This window comes from Oncorhynchus tshawytscha, linkage group LG02 (genome assembly GCF_018296145.1).
Source record: "Oncorhynchus tshawytscha isolate Ot180627B linkage group LG02, Otsh_v2.0, whole genome shotgun sequence".
NCBI lineage: Eukaryota > Metazoa > Chordata > Actinopteri > Salmoniformes > Salmonidae > Oncorhynchus > Oncorhynchus tshawytscha.
Window position 1 is genome coordinate 41,018,061 of NC_056430.1, and position 23,232 is coordinate 41,041,292.

The following is a 23,232-nucleotide window of genomic DNA, read 5'->3' on the forward strand; positions in this document are numbered from 1 at the left end:
CTACAGGCGAAACCAAGATGAAACTTCAACCAGGAAATGGGCAGAATTTTTGAAGCTCTGTTTCCCATTGTCTCCTTATATGGCTGTGAATGCGCCGGGAATGAGCCTGCCCTTTCTATCGTTTCTCAAAGGTGTCTGCAGCAAGATTGGCCATAAGAGACTACATTTACCAGGGGTCCGCCCGGTGTCCTTTGTCTAAATTGGTGCGTAATCTACAAGCTGCACGCAGTCATCCAGTGATTGAGAGGAGAGAGGAGGCTTTCAACGAACGATATATCATGAAGAGATATGTGAAAAACACCTTGAGGATTGATTCTAAACAACGTTTACCATGTTTCAGTCGATATTATGGAGTTAATTTGGAAAAAAGTTTGGCGTTTTGAAGACTGAATTTTCGTTTTTTTTTTGGTAGCCAAACGTGACGCACCAAACAGAGCAATTTCTCCTAAACAAATAATCTTTCAGGAAAAACTGAGCATTTGCTATCTAACTGAGAGTCTCCTCATTGAAAGCATCTGAAGTTCTTCAAAGGTAATGATTTTATTTGAATGATTCTGGTTTTTGTGAAAATGTTGCCTGCTGATGCTAACGCTAAATGCTACGCTAAATGCTACGCTAGCTGCGCTAGCTGTTACACAAATGCTTGTTTTGCTATGGTTGAGAAGCATATTTTGAAAATCTAAGATGACAGTGTTGTTAACAAAAGGCTAAGCTTGAGAGCTAGCATATTAATTTCATTTCATTTGCGATTTTCATGAATAGTTAACGTTGTGTTATGCTAATGAGCTGCGGGGATAATTACACTCCTGGATACAGGTTTTTTTCGTAGCTAAACGTGACGCACCAAACGGAGCGATTTCTCCAAAACAAATCATCTTTCAGGAAAAACTGAGCATTTGCTATCTAACTGAGAGTCTCCTCATTGAAAACATCTGAAGTTCTTCAAAGGTAAATGATTTTATTTGAATGATTTTCTGTTTTTTGTGAAAATGTTGCCTGCTGATGCTAACGCTAAATGCTGCTCTAAATGCTATGCTAGCTGCACTAGCTGTTACACAAATGCTTGTTTTGCTATGGTTGAGAAGCATATTTTGAAAATCTGAGATGACAGTGTTGTTAACAAAAGGCTAAGCTTGAGAGCTAGCATATTAATTTCATTTCATTTGCGATTTTCATGAATAGTTAACGTTGCGTTATGGTAATGAGCTGCGGGGATAATTACACTCCTGGATACAGGTTTTTTTCGTAGCTAAACGTGACGCACCAAACGGAGCGATTTCTCCAAAACAAATCATCTTTCAGGAAAAACTGAGCATTTGCTATCTAACTGAGAGTCTCCTCATTGAAAACATCTGAAGTTCTTCAAAGGTAAATGATTTTATTTGAATGATTTTCTGGTTTTTGTGAAAATGTTGCCTGCTGATGCAAACGCTAAATGCTACTCTAAATGCTATGCTAGCTGCGCTAGCTGTTACACAAATGCTTGTTTTGCTATGGTTGAGAAGCATATTTTGAAAATCTGAGATGACAGTGTTGTTAACAAAAGGCTAAGCTTGAGAGCTAGCATATTAATTTCATTTCATTTGCGATTTTCATGAATAGTTAACGTTGCGTTATGGTAATGAGCTTGAGGCTGTATTCACGATCCCGGATCCGGGATGGCTCGACGCAAGAAGTTAAAGGGTTAAGGTTAGGGTTAGGAGAAAGGGTTAGTACGCTCCGTGTACAATTGAATATGGGATGGAAAAGATTTGATTACATTCCTACGTGGAATCTTCCACACACTTTTAGCGTATATATAGTTCTGATGATTATGTTGTAATTAAATTGATGTAACAACCTGTTAGTCAGGTTAAGTCAATGTATTCAACTCATATCAAACATCTCCAATCTAAAATCACATCTAGTCTGCTTTCTATTCCGCAACAAAGCCTCCTTCACTCACGCCGCCAAACTTACCCTAGTAAAACTGACTATCCTACCGATCCTCGACTTCGGCGATGTCATCTACAAAATTGCTTCCAACACTCTACTCAGCAAACTGGATGCAGTTTATCACAGTGCCATCCGTTTTGTTACTAAAGCACCTTATACCACCCACCACTGCGACCTGTATGCTCTAGTCGGCTGGCCCTCGCTACATATTCGTCGCCAGACCCACTGGCTCCAGGTCATCTACAAGTCCATGCTAGGTAAAGCTCCGCCTTATCTCAGTTCACTGGTCACGATGGCAACACCCACCCGTAGCACGCGCTCCAGCAGGTGTATCTCACTGATCATCCCTAAAGCCAACACCTCATTAGGCCGCCTTTCGTTCCAGTTCTCTGCTGCCTGTGACTGGAATGAATTGCAAAAATCGCTGAAGTTGGAGACTTTTATCTCCCTCACCAACTTCAAACATCTGCTATCTGAGCAGCTAACCGATTGCTGCAGCTGTACATAGTCTATCGGTAAATAGCCCACCCAATTTTACCTACCTCATCCCCATACTGTTTATATTTATTTACTTTTCTGCTCTTTTGCACACCAATATCTCTACCTGTACATGACCATCTGATCATCTATCACTCCAGTGTTAATCTGCAAAATTGTAATTATTCGCCTACCTCCTCATGCCTTTTGCACACAATGTATATAGACTCTCTTTTTTTTCTACTGTGTTATTGACTTGTTAATTGTTTACTCCATGTCTGTTCACACAGACTATGCTTTATCTTGGCCAGGTCGCAGTTGCAAATGAGAACTTGTTCTCAACTAGCCTACCTGGTTAAATAAAGGTGAAATAAAAAAATAAAAAAGTTTAAGTTTTACCCTTATTTAAATGTTTACAATGCTTGTTGAAATGAGATGAAAACAGTACTGGTTGATGACTAAAATCTGATGTATTTTCCATGTTGATTCCACATCACAATACATTGACCAATTACTTTGAAACAACGTTGATTCAACCAGTGTCTGCTCAGTGGGTATCCTGTGTCACGTCTACTCCAGCTCCTCCTCTCTGGCATTCGTTGTCGCCAGTTTACTAATTATTACGCCCACCTGTCACCATCGTTACGTGCACCTGCGCCTCATTAGACTCCATCACCTTCCTGATTACCTTCCCTATATCTGTCACTCCCTTTGGTTTTTCAGGCGTTATTGTTTCTGTTTATATGTTTCATGTCTGTATGCTAGTCGTGGTTCTTTGTTTGTTCCATATACCGTTATTTATTAAATACACTCCCTGTACTTGCTTCCCGATTCTTAGCGTGCACGTTACAATATAACGCCTTACAGAATAACAGTGATTTTCTTTTGCTTTTTTTACTGGTGACGTCAGGTCCAAGGGCAGCTGCCAAAGCAACCGGGGATGCCCCAGCTGGCTCGTCAGGCTTCCATGCCTCAGCTGGCTTGACAGGTTCACAAGCCTTGGTTGGCTTGTCAGGCTTCCATTGCCGAAGCAACCAGGGATGCCTCAGCTAGCTCATCAGGCTTTCATGCCTCAGCTGGCTCAACAGGTTTTCAAGCCTCGGTTGACTCGTCAGGCTGTCATTGCCGACGCTACCGGGGATGCCTCAGCTGGCTCGACAGTTTCTCAAGTCTCGTTTGGCTCGTCAGGCTTCCATGCCTCAGCCGGTTCGACGGGATCCTATGCCTGAGCCGGTTCATCAGGCTCCCGTGCCTCAGCCGGCTCGACAGGTTCCCGCGCCTCACCCGTCTCTACAAGTTTCCGCACCTCAGCAGGCTCTACAGGCTCCCGCACCATAATTATTTTCTCCTGATTCCTGCTTACAAGCAAAAATTTAAGCAGGAAGCACCAGTCACTAGATCAAAAGTGGTCAGATGAAGCAGATGCTAAGCTACAGGACTGTTTTGCTAGCACAGACTGGAATATGTTCCGGGATTCCGCCAATGGCATTGAGGAGTACACCACATCTGTCATTGCCTTCATCAATAAGTGCATCGATGATGTCGTCCCCACAGTGACCGTACGTACATACCCCAACCAGAAAACATGGATTACAGGCAGCATCCGAACTGAGTTAAAGGTTAGCGCTGCCTCTTTCAAGGACCTGGACTCTAACCCGGAAGCTTAAAAGAAATCCTGCTATGCCCTTCGACGAACCATCAAACAGGCAAAGCATCAATACAGGACTAAGATCGAGTCGTACTAAACTGGCTATGACGCTCGTCTGATGTGGCGGGGCCTGCAAAGCATCACAGACTACAAAGGGAAGCACAGCCGAGAGCTGCCCAGTGACACAAGCCTATCGAACGAGCTAAACTACTTCTATGCTCACTTCGAGGCAAATAACACTGAAATATGTGTAGAGCACCCGCTGTACCGGAAGACTGTGCGCTGAGATCACTCTCTCCACAGCCGATGTGAGTAAGATCTTTAGACAGGTCAACATTCACATGGCCGCTGGGCCAGATGGATTACCAGGACGTGTACTGCGAGCATGTGCTGACCAACTAGCAAGTGTCTTCACTGACATTTTCAACCTCTCCTTGTCCGAGTCTGTAATAACAACATCTTTTAAGCAGACCACCATAGTGCCTGTGCCCAAGAACACTAAGGTAACCTGCCTAAATGACTACCAACCCGTAGCACTCGCGTCTGTAGCCATGAAGTGCTTTGAAAGGCTGGTCTGGGCTCACATCAACACCATCATCCCAGAAACCCTAGACCCACTCCAATTTGCATACCGCCCCAACAGATCCACAGGTGATGCAGTCTCTATTGCACTCCACACTGCCCTTTCCCACCTGGACAAAAGGAACACCTATGTGAGAATGCTATTCATTGACTACAGCTCAGCGTTCAATACCATAGTGCCCTCAAAGCTCATCAATAAGCTAAGGACCCTGGGACTAAACACCTCCCTCTGCAACTAGATCCTGGACTTCCTGACGGGCTGCCCCCCAAGTGGTAAGGGTTGATAACAACACATCCGCCACACTGATCCTCAACACAGGGGCCCCTCAGGGGTGCGTGCTCAGCCCCCTCCCCTCCTGCACGGCCAGGCACGACTCCAACACCATCATTACATTTGCCGATGACACAACAGTGGTAGGCCTGATCACTGGCAACAACGAGACAGCCTATAGGGAGGAGGTCAGAGACCTGGCCGGGTGGTGCCAGGACAACAACCTCTCCCTCAACGTGATCAAGACAAAGGAGATGATTGTGGACTATGAAAAAGAGGACCGAGCACGCCCCCATTCTCATCGACGGAGCTGCAGTGGAGCAGGTTGAGAGCTTCAAGTTCCTTGGTGTCCACATCACCAACAAACTAACATGGTCCGAGCACACCACGACAGCCGTGAAGCGGGCACGACAAAGCCTATTCTGCCTCAGGAGACTGAAAAGATTTGGTCCTTAGATCCTCAAAAGGTTCTACAGCTGCACCATCGCTGCCTGGTATGGCAACTGCTCAACCTCCAACCGCAAGGCACTACAGAGAGTAGTGCGAATGGCACAGTACATCACTGGGGCCAAGCTTCCTGCCATCCAGGACCTCTATACCAGGCATTGTCAGAGGAAGGTCCTGAAAATTGTCAAAGACTCCAGCCACCCTAGTCATAGACTGTTGTCTCTGCTACCACACGGCAAGCGGTACCGAGCGCCAAGTCTAGGTCCATGAGGCTTCTAAACAGCTTCTACCCCCAAGCCATAAGACTCCTGAACATCTAGTCAAATGGCTACCCAGACTATTCACATTGCCCCTCCCTCTCCACACCACTGCCACTCTGTTGTCATCAATGCATAGTCACTTTAATTCATTAACCTACATGTAACCTACAACTAACCGGTGCCCCCACACATTGACCCTGTACCGGCACCCCCATGTATATATTGTTATTTTTACTGCTCCTCTTTAATTACTTGTTGCTTTTATCTCTTATTCTTATTTTATCTCTTATAGCCTCAGCCCAGCTCTACAGGTTCCTGCCCCTCAGCAGAAGCAATCGGCCCACTCCTGGTCCTTGAGGCCGTCCCTCTGGTCTGCGTCCCGAGGCTGAAGCCAAGCGTCAGGGAAGGGGTACTGTCACGTCTACTCCAGCTCCTCCTCTCTGGCGCTCGTTGTCGCCAGTTTACTCATCATTACGCACACCTGCCACCATCGTTACGCACACCTGCGCTTCATGAGATTCACCTGGACTCCATCACCTTCCTGATTACCTCCCCTATATCTGTCACTCCCTTTGGTTCTTTCCCCAGGTGTTATTGACTCTGTTTCTGTTTCATGTCTGTACACTTTTCATGTTTCTTATTTTGTACTATGTTCAATTTATTATTAAATGTGCACTCCCTGTAGTTGCTTCCCAATTCTTAGCGTACACATTGCAGTTTCTGTAAAAAATAAATAATATGAGACACCAAACCTGTTCACAGGGATGTTAACTCTCAAAGTTCCAATAGTTTGTACTGGTTTAGGTAGATCCACTTTCAGTTTTAATGTGCAGTTGCCATACCAGACGGTGACACAACTGGTGCAGCTATAAAGTTCCTAAGGATCTGAGGGGCCATGCCAAATCGTTTCAGCCTCCTGAGGGAGAAGAGGGACCTCCGTGCCTTCTTCACAACTGTGCTGGAGTTAGAGGACATTGATGTGTACACTGAGGAACTTGAAGCTCTTAACCCTCTCCACTGCGGCCCCGTTGATATGGATGGGGGTGTGCACATGCCCCTGTTTCCTGTAATACACAACAGCTCCTTGTTCTTGCTGACGTTGAGGGAGAGGTTGTTGTCCTGGCACCACACTGCCAGGTCTCTGACCTCCTACCTGTAGGCTGTCTCATCGTCATTGGTGATCAGGTCTCCCACCGTCGTAGCAAACTTGAATTTGTTTTTAACTGACTTGCCTAGTTAATTAAAGAAAAAGAAAAGAAAAAGAAAAACTTGATGATGGAGTTGGAGTTGTGCATGGCCACACAGTCGTGGGTGAACGGGGAGTACAGGAGGGGCTAAGCACACACTCCTGGGTAGCCCGGTGTTGCATGGCGTTGAAACAATGACGTTGGTTCAAACAAACCATTTTACTATCAACATTGAAATGAGGTCAAATAAAATACGTCTAGTTAAATCTCAAATTCAACATACACGGAAAAAAAAATACGCAACACGTAAAGTGTTGGTCCCATGTTTCATGAGCTGAATTCTTTTTTTTTTACATCCCTGTTTGTGAGAATTTCTCCTTTGCCAAGATAATCCATCCACCTGACATGTGTAGCATATCAAGAAACAGCATGATCATTACACAGGTGCTGGGGACAATAAAAGGCCACTCTAAAATGTGCAGTTTTGTTAAACAACACAATGCCACAGCTGTCTCAAGTTTTGTGGGAGTGTGCATTTGGCATGCTGAGTGCAGGAATTTCCACCAGAGCTGTTGCCAGATTTCCACCAGAGCTGTTACCAGCCACACAGACAGCTGATGAAATTGTGGGTTTGCACAACCAAAGAATTTCTGCACAAACTGTTGGAAACCGTCTCAGGGAAGCTCGTCTGCATGCTCGTCGTCCTCACCAGGGCCTTGACCTGACTGCAGTTTGGCGTTGTGACCGACTACAGTGGGCAAATACTCACATTCGATGGCCCCTGGCACACTGGAGAAGTGTGCTCTTCACGTATGAATCCCGGTTTCAACTGTACCAGGCAGATGGTAGACAGTGTGTATTGCATTGTGTGGGCGAGCAATTTGCTGATGTCAACGAGTTCTCGTACTGACGTGCCCCATGGTAGCAGTGGGGTTATGGTATGGGCAGGCATATGCTACAGACAACAAAGACAATTTAATTTTATAAAAAGCTATTTGAATGCCCAGAGATACCGTGATGAGATCCTGAGGCCCATTATTGTTCCATTTATCCGTCGCCTTCATCTCATTTTTCAGCATGACAATGCATGGCCCCATCTTGCAAGGATTGGTACACAATTCCTGGAAGCTGAACATTTCCCAGTTCTTCCATGGCCTGCAGACTCACCAGACACGTCACCCATTGAGCATGTTTGGGATGCTGTGGATCGACTTATACGACAGTGGGTTCCAATTCTCTCCAATATCCAGCAAATTCGCACAGCCATTGAAGAGGAGTGGGACAACATTCCACAAGCCACAATCAACAGCCTGATCAACTCTATGCAAAGGAGACGTGTCGTGCTGCATGCCGAAAATGGTGGTCAACAAGTCAGTTCATAAAATGCCTGCCCTGCTAGAGCTGCCACGGTCAACTGTAAGTGATGTTATTGTGAAGTGGAAACGTTTTGGAGCAACAGTGGCTCAGCCGCGAAGTGGTAGGCCACACAAGCTCACAGAATGGGACCGCTGAGTGCTGAAGTGTGTAGCACGTAAAAAACAGTCTGTCCTCGGTTGCAACATTCACTACTGAGTTCCAAACTGCCTCTGGAAGCAACGTCAGTACGAGAACTGTTGGCCGGGAGCTTCATGAAATGGGTTTCCATTTCTCTGGAGTGATGAATCACACTTCACCATCTGGCAGTCGAAAATGACAAATCTGGTTTTGGCAATGCCAGGAGAACGCTACCTGCCCAAATGCATAGTGACAACTGTAAAGTTTGGTGGAGAAATAATGATCTGGGGCTGTTTTTCATGGTTCGGCATAGGCAACCTTAGTTCCAGTGAAGAGAAATCTTAACACTACAGCACACAGTGACATTCTAGACAATGATTTGCTTCCAACTTTGTGGCAACAGTTTGGGGAAGGCCCTTTCCTGTTTCAGCATGACAATGCCCCCATGTACAAAGCAAGATCCATAGAGAAATGGTTTGGCGAGTTTGGTGTGGAAGAACTTGACTGGCCTTCACAGAGCCCTGACCTCAACCCCATCGAACACCTTTGCGATGAATTGGAACACCGACCTCGAGCCAGGCCTAATCGCCCAACATCAGTGCCAAACCTCACTAATACTCTTGTGGCTGAATGGAAGCAAGTCCCTGCAGCAATTTTCCAACATCTAGTGGAAAGCCTTCCCAGAAGAGTGGGGGCTGTTATAGCAGCAAAGGGTGGATCAACTCCATATGAATGCCCATGATTTTGGAATGAGATGTTCAGCATGCAGGTGTCCACATTCTTTGGGTAACCAACAACAGTGGTATTTCAGCCACGCAGTCAATGTTCCCTCTAAGCGGCCACACACCTCCTCCGGGACTGCCGCGCAGAAGAAATGCCAGCCCTTGCAAAGACGCAGGAGATTGAACTTCACAGTTTTCTCTGATGTGATCTAATCGACATAATATCAGCTTCTTTTCAATGCAACAAACCAAACCAAATTGAACTTTGCCAGATTGAGCCTGTGATTTTGTTGTAGTCAGAGCCAGAGTGCATCTATTGACCCTAGCCCACGAGCAACCTTTCAATCACATGCCAAGTGGATGCCCCTTTTCAGATCAGGGCACAGAGCCACGTGTGTGCACATTTGTTGATGTTCTTTGCTAGTTAGCGAGTTATTAGCCCAGGAATGACTTCTTCTTACAAGATCACAACACATGTACATTTCAAACTGTCTTTGAAAAGCGAGTCAGGAGAAAAAAGCTTGTTTATTTGTATTAAAGGGAGAATGTTGTATTTTGAGATAGGCTTGATTATGCAAATAAGCCAATAGGCAGAGGGTAGCCTACATTGTCTTGGTCTCTGTATGGTAATAATAATTAATTCTTAATTTTAAGTGGTTTCTTGCATCAAGCAACAAATACAATTACAGTCACATAATTACAGTCACCTATTTACAGTCACCTATTTACAGTCACCTATTTGGCCCATGGTGTTACAGACCAAGTAAAAAAAACATTAATTGATGTCAAGCCCTGCATAATCTAAAACAGTTTTTAAAGGTCTCATGATGGAATGTAGGCTGTTTTGAGCACCACATAGGCTGCTGTAGGCTATATCATAGAAATCAAAAGCTATTTCATGTGAAAATGCTATAGGATTTGCCACTCTGATAGACCTACATTATGCTCAAATAGCTACAATAGCCAATTGGCTACAGTCTAAAACTGTAACTTAAAGTGGGTACAGCCTCAGTTTTCCATGGAAACACAAGCCGGAAGTTGCACAGAATTCTCACAATATTCAATTAGAGGGAACATTGCACATACAGTATATTGAATGTAGGATGAAAAATACTTTGGTGTCTTTGTGGAATTTTCTATGCAATTTCAACATATAGATAGTTCTGTTGATTATGTTGAAATTAGATTGATGTAAGAACCTGTTAGTTAGGTTATTTCTATGTATTTAAGTTGACATTCTACCATACTTTAAATGTTTACAACACTGGTTGAAATGAGATGAAAACAGTACTGGTTGATGACTTTTAAAAAATCCAATGTATTTTCCAAGTTGATTCCATGTCACAATATGTTAACAAATGACGTTGAAACAACGTTGATTCAATCAGTGTGTGCCCAGTGCGTACTCATGACCCTTTCAGGACTTTCAATTATTATGATTTTTTATAGTGAGAGAAAATCTGGCGAGGAAGCTAGATTTGCATATGTATGTGTTTGCCCATGATTACATAGTGTCATTTCTCTATTCTTACCATATATCCATCCAATGCTGAGTGACTGGCATATGGAGAGGAGCAGCAGAGTGGCACCACTGCACACATAATGGTCAAACAGCTGGATGATGTAGAGGCCACCCTGTGAAAAAAATGAAGCTTCAATATAGAGTACAATCAATGTTTACAGATCACAGTGCGTTCAGAAAGTATTCAGACCCATTGACATTTTTTTAATGTTACAGCCTTATTCTAAAATATATGAAATTAATCTAAATTGAGCTCAGGTGCATCCTGTTTAATTTGATCATCCTTGAGATGTTTCTACAACTTGATTGGAGTCCACTTGTGGTAAATTCACACACCTGTCTATATAAGGTCCCACAGTTGACAGCCATAAGGTTGAAGGAATTGTCCGTAGAGGCACACATTGAGGCACACATCTGGGGAAGGGTACCAAAACATTTCTGCAGCATTGAAGGTCCCCAAGAACACAGTGACCTCCATCATTCTTAAATGGAAGAGGTTTGGAACCACCAAGACTCTTCCTGGAGCTGGCTGAGCAATCGGGAGAGAAGGGCCTTGGTCAAGGAGGTGACCAAGAACCCGATAGTCATTCTGACAGAGCTCCCTTAGTTCCTCTATGGAGATGGGAGAACCTTCCAAAAGGACAACCATCTCTGCAGCACTCCACCAATCAGGCCTTTATGGTAGAGTGGCCAGACGGAATGAACTCCTCAGTAAAAGGCACATGACAGCCCGCTTGGAGTTTGCCAAAAGGCACCTAAATGACTCTCAGACCATGAGAAACAAGATTCTGTGGTCTGATGAAACCAAGACTGAACTCTTTGGCCTGAATGCCAAGTGTCACGTCTGGAGGAAATCTGGCACCATCCCTAAGGTGAAGAATGGTGGTGGCAGCATCATGCTGTGGGGATGTTTTTCAGCGGCAGGGACTGGGAAACTAGTCAGGATCAAGGCAATGATGAACGGAGCAAAGTTGAGAGCAGCAATGTCCACCAGAGCTGTTGCCCGAGAATTGAATGTTCATTTCTCTACCATAAGCCGCATCCAATGTCGTTTTAGAGAATTTGGCAGTACGTCCAACCAGCGTCACAACCGCAGACCACGTGTAACGTCCACATATGACTTCTTCACCTGCGGTATCGTCTGAGACCAGCCACCTGGACAGCTGATGAAACTGAGGAGTATTTATGTTTGTAATAAAGACCTTTTGTGGGGAGAAACTCATTGTGATTGGCTGGGCCTGGCTCCCCATTGGGTGGGCCCATGCCCTCCCTGACCAACCCATGGCTGCACCACGGCCCAGTCTTGTGAAATCCATACTTTAGGGACTAATGAATTTATTTCAATTGATTGATTTCTTTATATAAACTGCAACTCAGTAAAATCCTTGAAATGGTTGCATTTTGCATTTATATTTTTGTCCACTATAGTTATTGTAATACACAACCATAAAGGACTTGGATCAAAAAGTGCTACCCAGATCCACCCTTTTATTGCCATTATTTTGAAGTTATTTAACTTACCTCACTAAGGTGCTTCAATTTATGTTCCTGATATTATATGTTCAGATATCAGAGAACCACCTCTGTAGTCACACAACAACAACAACAACAGTCTTCGAGCTGGTGTGCATTGGAGACCTGCGTCTGTGACCTCTCACCTCTGTGACCATGATGAGTCCGACCAGGTAGCAGCAGCAGCAGATGAGCAGCAGCAGCATCTCCCTCCGGTAGCCTTTTCTGATGAGGTTTGGGTAGACGTCCGTTACCGAGGTCATTAGGCTCTCAAGGCCGACAAACTGGGGAACATGAGAGAGGGCAATGTACTGTACATGGGAAAGGAAAGTAGAGGAAAGAACAGCAGGGACAAGAGATCCAGGTGGAGGTGTTGGTGGAGGGCGTGGTGAGCTCTAACCTGGCTGTCCACTCCCAATAGGATGATCATGGAGAAGAAACAGACAGCCCAGAACTGAGGGCAGGGGAGCAGGGACACTGCCTGGGGGTACACTATGAACACCAGGCCAGGACCTGCAGCAGGGCAACAAGGAAAACGTTGTAGAATATATGTACCCAAACATAATTTGATTGAATTAATTGAATGAAATAGAAAATAGAACTTTTCATATATGTGACGTTTTTCAAAAAAGTATGCTTTAAATGCCAGGATGTCATACACATTTGGGCTTTTCATGTTGTAGAATTTGCTGCACACTATTGAGGAAGAGAATCGTCTTTCGAGACCTACGTGTGTTTGACAAGAGCTGACAATCAGCTGAGTGGACACGCTGTACCAAAATGAAAGGAATGTCAGGAATCAACGTAATTGAGCATTAAATGCAACATTCTCAGTAGGATGAGCCTAGTATGTTGATATTTGTTGCTTACTGCATTCGTTTTTACTAAACAGTATGTTCTAAATAGTATGCAGTACGATTAGTACACAGTATGTTGTTTTAGTAAGTAGTAGGCAAGATGTACAGTACTTCGGACACAGCCAGTGCTTTTACCAGAAGAGGTAGACAAAAATTAAGTTCAGATGAGGAAAGTGTGCAGTTATGTTGTCAGACAGTAATATTAGGTTGATCAGGAGAACAATAAGGAGTCACACCCTTGTAGATTAATATCCTTTAGAGCCTCACCTGACTCAGCAACCACAGAGATGTCCACACCCTGTTCTCGAGCCATATGACCCAGTATGGAGAAGATGGCAAAACCAGACACGAAGCTGGTCCCACTGTTCAACAAGCACAGGTAGAAGGAGTCTCTGCAAGGCACGAAACCGTTTTCAACACATGATATAGTCACCCTCTTTAACATGCAGTGTTGTCATTGGCAAGGGTCTAATAAGATGTAAATACAGGTGATTAACATTAATGGAAATTGAGGTAGTGTTGTGACATGACATGTTGTGCCATGAATCCTCCTGGCGTACTGTATTTGATGGAGACAACTTTTATTATATGCTCTGAAGAGATCTTGACCTACAGTGTTTACCAGATGAAACCCTAATGTACGCAGCTTGCTGTCGAAACATTATTCAGTGACTAGAATGAATGCATCAGAGCCATGAGATTGTGTAGCTTTTCTTATCTAAGTGTTCTACTCCTCCAGCCAGAACCTCACCTACCCAGATGTGCCTTTTTACCGTCTCCAGACTGGCTGGAGAAATCTTGTGGCTATAGATCCTCATGGCACTGCTAAATAAGCCAACTATGCGAGATCTTGTCACATGTTTTATTAAACCCACAGCCTAGTTGAAAACTCACTTGTAACAGTTGTTGTTGTATTTGTTGTAGCTTCCAAGAGAAGTCAGGTAGCCCAGGCCTATGGCGTAAGAATAGAATATCTGCGTTCCTGCATCCATCCAAACCTTATTGATGAACAAACAGACAAAGAAGACTTAAACTAAAGTTATGAACTGAACATGTCACAACGGAAATGTATACCAGTAAGATGTGGTGAGAATAGAGACAGACTTAGAGGGCTGGTTTCTTGGACACTGATCAAGCATACTCCTGGACTAAGACTCAATGGCCTTGTGGTTAGACAGTCCTCGCTAAGATTGGAAGGTTGGGAGTTCAATCCCTGCCTGTGTAAAAATGGGACTTGATGTTTTTCTGCTTGCTACTCAGCTTTGAGGAGATAGATTGGGGCTAAGGCCCTGTGATAGACTAACATCCTGTTTAGGGGGTCTACTCGTACATCAAGCTGCCTCATGTGACAGGAGATACAGTAGGCTCCTGTTCCTATGATCTTTTTAGTCCAAGACTAGGCTTAATCTGTCTGGGAAACTGGCCCATAGATTTATACTACAGTATATCCTACAGATAATACCTGTGGATCAGCTAGCCGTGTTGTATTGGGATACAAGTAGTAGAAGATGCCATCTTTAGCTCCTGGAAGGGTCACTCCTCTGACAAATAACACCACTAGCATGACATAGGGGAAGGTAGCCGTGACGTACGCTGCCTATGAATTAGTAGTACAGGGTTAGTACAATACAGAAAACACAACATAGCCACACATACCGGTATTACCACACTAACGACGGACCCATTGTCTCACCAAGTAACTTTACAGCTACAGAAAATAACTGTTTTTTTTCTGTTTTTTTGTTGTTATTTTTTACCTCTGATTTTAAATTTGATTGAGATTGGAATGATGCATAATTATGAAACTACTATCTGACTACAATATCTTATAACCCTCACCTTCCCAGTAGACTTCACTCCTTTCCAGATACAGAAGTAACAGACAATCCATGACAGTAGAAGACACAGAGCCAGCTCCCATCTAATACCTCCCAAGGACTCAATCCCATCTGATATCCGCAGCACTCGCCGCCTGTAAGGAGAAATGGTTGACACTGCAATACATTTGATCCCCAAAAGAAAATGTATTGTATGTAAATGTGTTGCAGCCTATTGTAGTTTATTGTATTCTTATAACAATAATTTAAACATTATGATACAACTCTCTTTAATATTTTTTAAAACTATGGTACCTTATTAATTTCTCATGTAAGTAGTCAAGCATCTAATCATGAAAGATGCAGTGGTGAAAAAACACAGCATTAATTATAGACTTACTGCCAAAACTCCACAACGGAAGATGACGAATTCAGGAGAGAACCAGTCCAATTGCTGCTGGCATTCTTGGTGCCAAATGTCACACAAGCATCTGAAATACATTGAAGTCTAGTTGTAACATGTTATAAACTTGACAGCTTTAAGTGGATATGCTAGCTAATATCCAGATCCTCTTAACGTGATTGACTCAAAAGCGACTTGTGTATGCTAAACGCTATGGGGCAGAAGTATCAAACCTGGTTTGAATAGGACAGTTTTAGAGTCTGTTTACTTTTTTAAAAAGAGAGTGGGTATTTCCACGAGAAGAGTGCACCAATATTGCATTTTAATATAGACCACATGGAGAATTAAAAGTGTCACATTTCACCCTCTGTGACTTCTAGGAAGATTTTAACCCACTTCTTAGGGCTGCAATCCCGTTAACGGGATGATATGACAACAGCCAGTGAAAGTGCAGGGCGCCAAATTCAAAACAACAGAAATCTCATAATTAAAATTCCTCAAACATACATGTATATTATACCGTTTTAAAGGTCATCTTTTTGTTAACTTCTTATGGCTGCCATCCCATTATTGGGATAATTGTCATCAACAACCGCTGAATTGCATAGCACCACATTCAAATAATATTACTAAAAATATTTATATTCATGAAATCACAAGTGCAATATAGCAAAACACAGTTTAGCCTTTTGTTAATCCACCTGTCGTGTCAGATTTTGAAAATATGCTTTTCCAAGCGTTTGTGTAAGTTTATCACATTATGTACACCTAGCATCAAGTAGCTTGGTCACGAAAATCAGAAAAGCAAAAAAATTAATTGTTTACCTTTGATGATCTTCGGATGTTTTCACTCACGAGACTCCCAGTTACACAATAAATGTTCCTTTTGTTCCATAAAGATTATATTTATATCCAAAATACCTCTGTTTGTTTGGTGCGTAATGTTCAGAAATCCACAGGAAAGAGCGGTCATGACAACGCAGACAAATTCCAAATAGTATCCATAATGTCCACAGAAACATGTCAAACGTTTTTTATAATCAATCCTCAGGTTGTTTTTAAAATATATAATCGATAATATATCAACCGCAACTGTCTTTTTCAGTCGGAGAGGGAAAGGCAATGGCTGCCCAAACTCTGTTACGCATACAAAACGCTGCTAGCACCCGGCCATACAATGACACGTTGCTATCTTTCTCGCTAATTTTTCAAAATAATAGTCTGAAACTATGTCTAAAGACTGTTGACACCTTGAGGAAGCGATAGGAAATGGCATCTGGTTGATATCCCTTTAAATGGAGCAAAGGCAGGCTATGGAATATGGAGTTTTCAAAATAGAAGCCACTTCCTGGTTTGATTTTCCTCAGGGTTTCGCATGCAATATCAGTTACTGTTATACTCACAGACAATATTTTGACAGTTTTGGAAACTTTAGAGTGTTTTCTATCCAATACTAATAATACTATGCATATATTCGCAACTGAGACTGAGGAGCAAGCCTTTTAGTTTGGGCAAGTTATTCATCCAAGCTACTCAATACTGCCCCCCAGCCATAAGAAGTTAATCCCACCACAGTGTCCGATTTCAAATAGGCTTTACGGCGAAAGCACCACAAACGATTATGTTAGGTCACCACCAAGCCACAGGAGTCACAAAAAGCACAAATAGAGATAAAATTAATCATTAACCTTTGATGATCTTAATCAGATGACACTCATGGGACTTCATGTTACACAATACATGTATGTTCTGTTTGATAAAGTTCATATTTATATCCAAAAATCTGACTTTACATTGGAGCGTTACATTCACTAGTTCCAAAAACATCCAATGATTTTGCATAGCCACATCGATTCAACAGAAATACTCATGATAAATGTAGATGATAATACTATGATAATATAATATGATAATAATATACACATGTAATTATAGATATACTTCTCCTTAATGCAACCACTGTGTCAGATTTCAAAAGAACTTTACGGAAAAAGCAAACCATGCAATAATCTGAGACGGCGCTCAGAAAATCAATCAAATTAGCCGCCATGTTGGAATCAACAGAAACCAGAAATTACATGATAAATATTCCATTACCTTTGATGATCTTCATCAGAATGCACTCCCAGGAATCGCAGTTCCACAATAAATGCTTGATTTGTTCGATAATGTCCGTTATTTATGTCCAAGTAGCTTCTTTTGTTAGCGTTAGGTACACATATCCAAACGCTTGTGCGTTTGGACAAAAACTTCGGACAAAAACTTCAAAAAGTTATATTACAGGTCGAAGAAACATTTCAAACTAAGTATAAAATCAATCATTAGGATGTTTTTATCTTAAATCTTCAATAAAGTTCCAACCGGAGAATTCGTTTGTGTCTACAGAAGCACGTCGATATCATGTGGAATGCGTGTGACCAGGAAATGGCTCTCTGCCAGTAAGCTGACTCATTCAGCTCTTATCCAGTCCCACAACACAGCAGAAGCATCATTCAAGTTTATAAAGACGGTTGACATCTAGTGGAAGCCCTAGGAAGTGCAACTTTATTCATATCCCAATTCTGATTTCAATTGGGCATGGGTTGAAAATATACCAATCTCAGATTTCTCACTTCCTGTTTGGATTTCTTCTCAGGTTTTTGCCTGCCATATGAGTTCTGTTATACTCACATACATAATTCAAACAGTTTTAGAAACGTCAGAGTGTTTTCTATCCAATACTACTAATAATATGCATTTATTAGCAACTGAGACTGAGGAGCAGGCCGTTTACTCTGGGCACATCTGGGCACCTTTCATCCACGCTACTCAATATTGCCCCTGCAGCCATAAGAAGTTTTAATCCCAACATTTCTCCAAGTTTTCACCATCATTGCAATGCTCTAGTTACTTTGTTGTGTTTACAAAGTAATTTATGAAGATTATTATTTATTTAATGTGATTAGTGATTAATTTGCATCTGTCCCTCATTTTAAGGTCAACCCCATTACGTGAACTGATTTCTCAATTTAATATCGTGAAACTACTCCTTTCAAAAGATTTTTTTGAAAAGTAACATTCAACATCTAATAGTCAGATCATAGCGTAAAAGCAGGTGAGCTGGTTCTACTCTTTTTGACAATTTTCTAGTGTTTAGTGGTGGAAAACTGAGCACAACGTGTCAACCCTGTTGCCCATAGATTAGCCTCTGCTGAGTCCACAACAACTGGATGTTCCGGTTTTCAGGGGAAATGAAAAGAGTGCCTGTGTACATTAACAAGAGCTTTTGGAGAATAACAAGGCAACACTCCATCTTAACTCCTCCATCAAATTTGCTGGTTTAGTTGAACAGTGCAGAAGTGAACCTCCCCCAACAGTTGTTTTTCTTCTTGTCAAGACCAGTATGTATGGGATTTAGTTTCAGGCATTTCTTTTACAGCTGCTATGTTAGGTTACCCATAGATAGACAGGCTAGAAATGTAAAAAAACAAAACATCAATAAAATGCCACTCCCTGTTGCACACAAGCTTCCATTCTCCCTGTCACAATGGGATTTATGACTGATTTAAGATTAAATCATTTACCCTGTTAATTTATTTGGCACTTAATATGAACGTACTATAAACATTTGTTTTTGTATGTAACCTCTTGAGATGCGAGGTTTATGAAGTTGAACATGTGCTCTTTATGACAGAATGCCAAAATTTTGGGAAATCAAACGTTTTTTTGACCAAGTTACACTTCTCAAAAAGCACCGAATTGGTGGAATGCCCAGAGTACATTTGAATGTACTTAATTCAATCTGAGCAAAGAGGTCTGATGACAAGGTACAAACGTTGATGTGGGAGGGGGGAGTGGTAGTGAGAGGTAGAAGACAGCCTACAGCAGAAAGCACCCCTCCCCCACTATTCTCACTGTTTTGTCTGTCTTCACTGTCTTCTCTTAAACTGTCAGAAGGTGTTCACCTGAACACACTGACTGTTCATGATCTCCACTGAACTATTGTGCCTGCAAGCAATTTAGAATTGTGGGTGGTTAGGACTGGTTGAACTTTTGTGATGGATGTTACTTGTTTGCGGCACTCTGTGTTTTACAACTAAGCTACGAAGGTAGTTGCTTCTGCAATGATTATCGAATGCACTGTTTGATTTCCCCCAAAAGGGACACTTGCTTACCTGCAACAATTATTATTATCTCACAACTGAAAATATTTTTTAATTTCAATATATTTTTTATTACGTAGACAATATAATGTTTTTTAAAGGATTTTATCAGTGGGCAGCTGGGGCCCGTTTCAATCGAAACCTATGAAACATAGCAGTCCGCCTCTGCATCAAGTTTCAGTAGAGTCACCAGTACTGTAAATACCTGTGTTCCAGGCATTGTTGCAGTTGGCCCATGGCAGGTCAACACTGAAGGATGAGAACAGGTAGAGGAAAGCCCACGCCAGAATCACAATGTAGGTCATACATCCATATATGGTAATCACTTGGGCGGCATAGCCCATTCCTGATGAAGACAAGAGAAACATATCAACATGCTGATAAAAATCGTAATGCTTCTATTTGATTCCCCATGAGTCAGATTTACCACAGGGCCCCATTCATTCTGAAAAAATGTCTAAAATCCAAATCAATTTGTGTTACAAGTACCGTTTCTGAATGCTGTTTGATTTGCATTTTTGGAAATAACTTTTTTTATTCCTTGAAAGTTAGTGTGCTTGCTTCAGCTGTGACTCAGACTCAGTTGGTAATAGTGTGACTCTAGCAACGCCAGGGTCATGGGTTCAATTCCAAGTGTCTGCTAAATGGCATATATTATTTTTAATTCAACATTTTTTATGAAAATGTAATGCAGACTGGGTCTTCAGAAAGGGACACTGTTGTAATATGAGTTAGATATATGAGTTAGTGTTTTAAACATATTCTCAGAATGGGAGAGGCCCTATATAACTGCACAGACATCTTAATGAATGAAGATCACAAACCAATTTTTTGCTTTGTGTCTCACCGCAAATAACGAACGCACACCCTATCATAGAGCCTACTCACTCTACTGTAAGTCTCACTCTACTCTTCATTGCTGTGTGCCTTATTTAACTTAAATAACATTTCAATTATACATAGATGTAGCATCATCTTTTAACTTCACTGTGATGTAACAAGACCATGCTACGCACATCTACATTATGACGTTATCTGTGAAGCAGATAATAAAGGCTCATCCTACCAGTGTTTGTCACAATGATAACAATGTAACTTACCTGTGCTGCGGCAAAGGCAATTGAAAAAGTAACTTTTAACTTAAGTGTACAGGACTGGACAGAGAAACTCACCTTCAAACACCGGGCAGATCTTTCTCCAGCAGGTGATGCCACCCTGGCTAGTGTACTGGCCCAGAGCCGTTTCCAGGATGAACAGGGGGATGCCACAGGTCACCAGGTACAGAATGTACGGGATGAAGAACGCCCCTATAGTACAGGAAGGAGTCATATATATTAGGCCTCCATACAATGCCTAATGTTAATCTACTTTCAAATGTTAAACTTTAGTTGACACAAATCTTTTTTTTGTGTGACAGCCTTAATATAGCTGACTTGGTTATGCGTGCTGAGATTAGTTGACACTGACAGCATACATAGTTCTCTGTATCTTTCACCATTACACATCTGAACAATCCCATTTTGATCTGGCTCTCGTGGATCACACCCTCAATGTGGCTCTCGGAATATACGCGGTTTTAGTAATCACATTCCCGTTGCCTGCGACAGATGTCCTCTCAGACGGGTTCAACCTCCGTCAATATCGATACAGGTCACGCCACTGATATCTAAGTCTAGTGTCAACTAACTCCCTCCATCTGAGAGACACCAAGCAAACCAAGAAAACTACTGAAAGTGCAGTGTGGAAAATGATGGATAAATAAATCATCTGTATCATTCAACAATCATCAATATTATTTTAAATTGTGACCATGCAAGGTGAAGGAATGTGTACTTAGTTATCACATAGTGATGGGAATGAGAAACCAGCACTATGACCATGGGGTCATCTGGGTTCACACAGTTCTCAGGGGGTTTCACTAAAGTATTTGGATGCAGATATGTTTTTTTGTGTCATTTCAATGAGCTTTATATCAGCTAAACAAAAAACAATCCTCCTCTTTCCTCTTTTTGCCTGATATAAAATCTGACCAGGGAACAAATCAACAACACATTTGTAAACAAGAATGAGAGAATGTGGAATAGGATATGATAATTGCATCATCATATTATTATAATTATGCTCTCACAACCAAACTTTTTATAAAAAACTTGGATGTAATGTTATTAGGAATGGTATATGTGTTATACAACATTATATTTTCTAGTATCTATTGTATAATGACACACAAGTTAAGCCTGTAGAATACACTGTATTATAAACTGTATTATAAACTGGGTGTTTTGAGCCCTGAATGCTGATTGGCTAACAGCCGTGGTATATCAGACCGTATACCACGGGTTTGAAAAAAACATTTATTTTTACTGTTCTAATTACATTGGTAACCAGTTTCTAATAGCGATAAGGCACTTTGGTGGTTTGTGGTTTGGGTTGTGCCTAAGAACAGCCCTTAGCTGTGGTATATTGACCATATACCACACCCCCACAGGGAGAAATATAAAATAAGATCAAAAATATTTTGGGTTAATTTTCATGTTCTCTGATGTGACACTGAAAGATATTTAGGTACAACACGACGATACATTTAGGACTTGCCTGTGAGTCACAAAGTATACAACTGTAACTGTTAAATAAAAAAACAAGGACAGAACTGATGACTATATTTACAGTATTTTCATGAGCTATAACCAACTCTTGAGCTAGCAGACTGGTCCAATGTAAGAATAGCTGTTATGAAAGACTAGATCAGCTGCAACATACCTCACACACCTATTTCTTATTTTCACTAAACTGACCCATAAATATGGTAAGTCTTTTGGAAGTTCTAAAGAAGATTTTGGAAGTTCTAAAGAACATTTTTCAAGGGACTGACCTCCTTACCCCCCACCGACCCCACTAAAAGTACGTAGAAATGTATGCACATGTTTAACCAACAAGCCACTGTTGACTGTGTGACTGTGTGATATTAGATTGCTTCTTGTGTAAATGTTTTCTGTCTGGGTTTGAATGATTTGTATGTTAACCAATAAGACTTTGTTGACTCACCCCCACCGTTCTTGTAACAAAGATAGGGAAATCTCCATATATTTCCAAGTCCAATAATAGCGCCAGCCACAGTTAGAATAAACTCCATTTTGCTATCCCACTGGCCGCGCTCCTTCACACTTTGTTGGGTGTCCTGCACCGGCCCTGGGAGAGTCTCATGCTTGCCTGCAGAGAGAGAAGCAGCCATCCTGCGAGTGAGAGAGAAAGGGTTTGGGAGGCAAGTTCTGCTGGTGGAGTCAATGGTTGGTGCAATTGTCTGCTGCTGCTGGAGCTTTTATGGATAACAGCACTGTCAAGATGCCAGCTGCTTCTGCCCGAGGGGGGACCCAAAGACATGTGGACTAGATAGTTGAATGAGAGCTGCACCTTTAGTGTGACTAACTTGTCATTTGACACGGTCCAAAATAATGCCTGCAGGACTGTGATTCTTTTAGCAGGAATGGAAGAGATTGATGTTTCAGCAGAGCTACACAGAATGACAAGTACTTTTTTTTGTGGTGGTGGGGGGTGGGGGGGTATTTATTTTTGCCATTGGGCAAAGAGAAGAATTTGCAGTTTTAAAGCTAATCTCATGCTATTCTACACATTTTGCCATGAGGCTGAGAGAAAATGTTGCTGTTTTAAAGCTAATTTCTTGAAGTCTTCATATTCTATCTGGGGGGCCCAACCTTTACATGGATCTCACAGATCCATTTAACACATTTCAACAGATGAGGACCCTCATAAGGGCCTTTTCCCCTTGTAAATGAACTGCTATGATTATTATTATCCCACAATTAAAAAATACATATTATATATAAGTGTTTCATTTTAGGCAATTACACAGTGTATACGCCCTATAAAACTGTTTAATCATCAGATTTGCATTCAGAATCAGTCGGGGCCCATTACATTAGAAACTGGAAAAACAT

The 23,232-nt window shown here is 42.0% G+C and overlaps 1 protein-coding gene across 1 annotated transcript in view; it reads right to left on the bottom strand.

The window, feature by feature from the left end:
- slc6a11a (solute carrier family 6 member 11a) overlaps positions 1–22,610 on the bottom strand; it is a 31,712-nt gene extending 9,102 nt beyond the window's left edge. The window contains exons 1-11 of the mRNA XM_024386241.2: positions 22,322–22,610; positions 20,449–20,583; positions 19,482–19,622; positions 15,132–15,222; positions 14,754–14,886; positions 14,377–14,511; positions 13,809–13,912; positions 13,182–13,306; positions 12,458–12,570; positions 12,204–12,341; positions 10,556–10,658 (exon numbers count right to left, since the gene is read on the bottom strand). Coding sequence (XP_024242009.1) covers positions 10,556–10,658; positions 12,204–12,341; positions 12,458–12,570; positions 13,182–13,306; positions 13,809–13,912; positions 14,377–14,511; positions 14,754–14,886; positions 15,132–15,222; positions 19,482–19,622; positions 20,449–20,583; positions 22,322–22,508 — 1,405 coding nt within the window. The 5' untranslated portion in view covers positions 22,509–22,610. The remainder of the gene's footprint in view (positions 1–10,555; positions 10,659–12,203; positions 12,342–12,457; positions 12,571–13,181; positions 13,307–13,808; positions 13,913–14,376; positions 14,512–14,753; positions 14,887–15,131; positions 15,223–19,481; positions 19,623–20,448; positions 20,584–22,321) is intronic.
- Between the last annotated feature and the right edge of the window lie 622 nt (positions 22,611–23,232).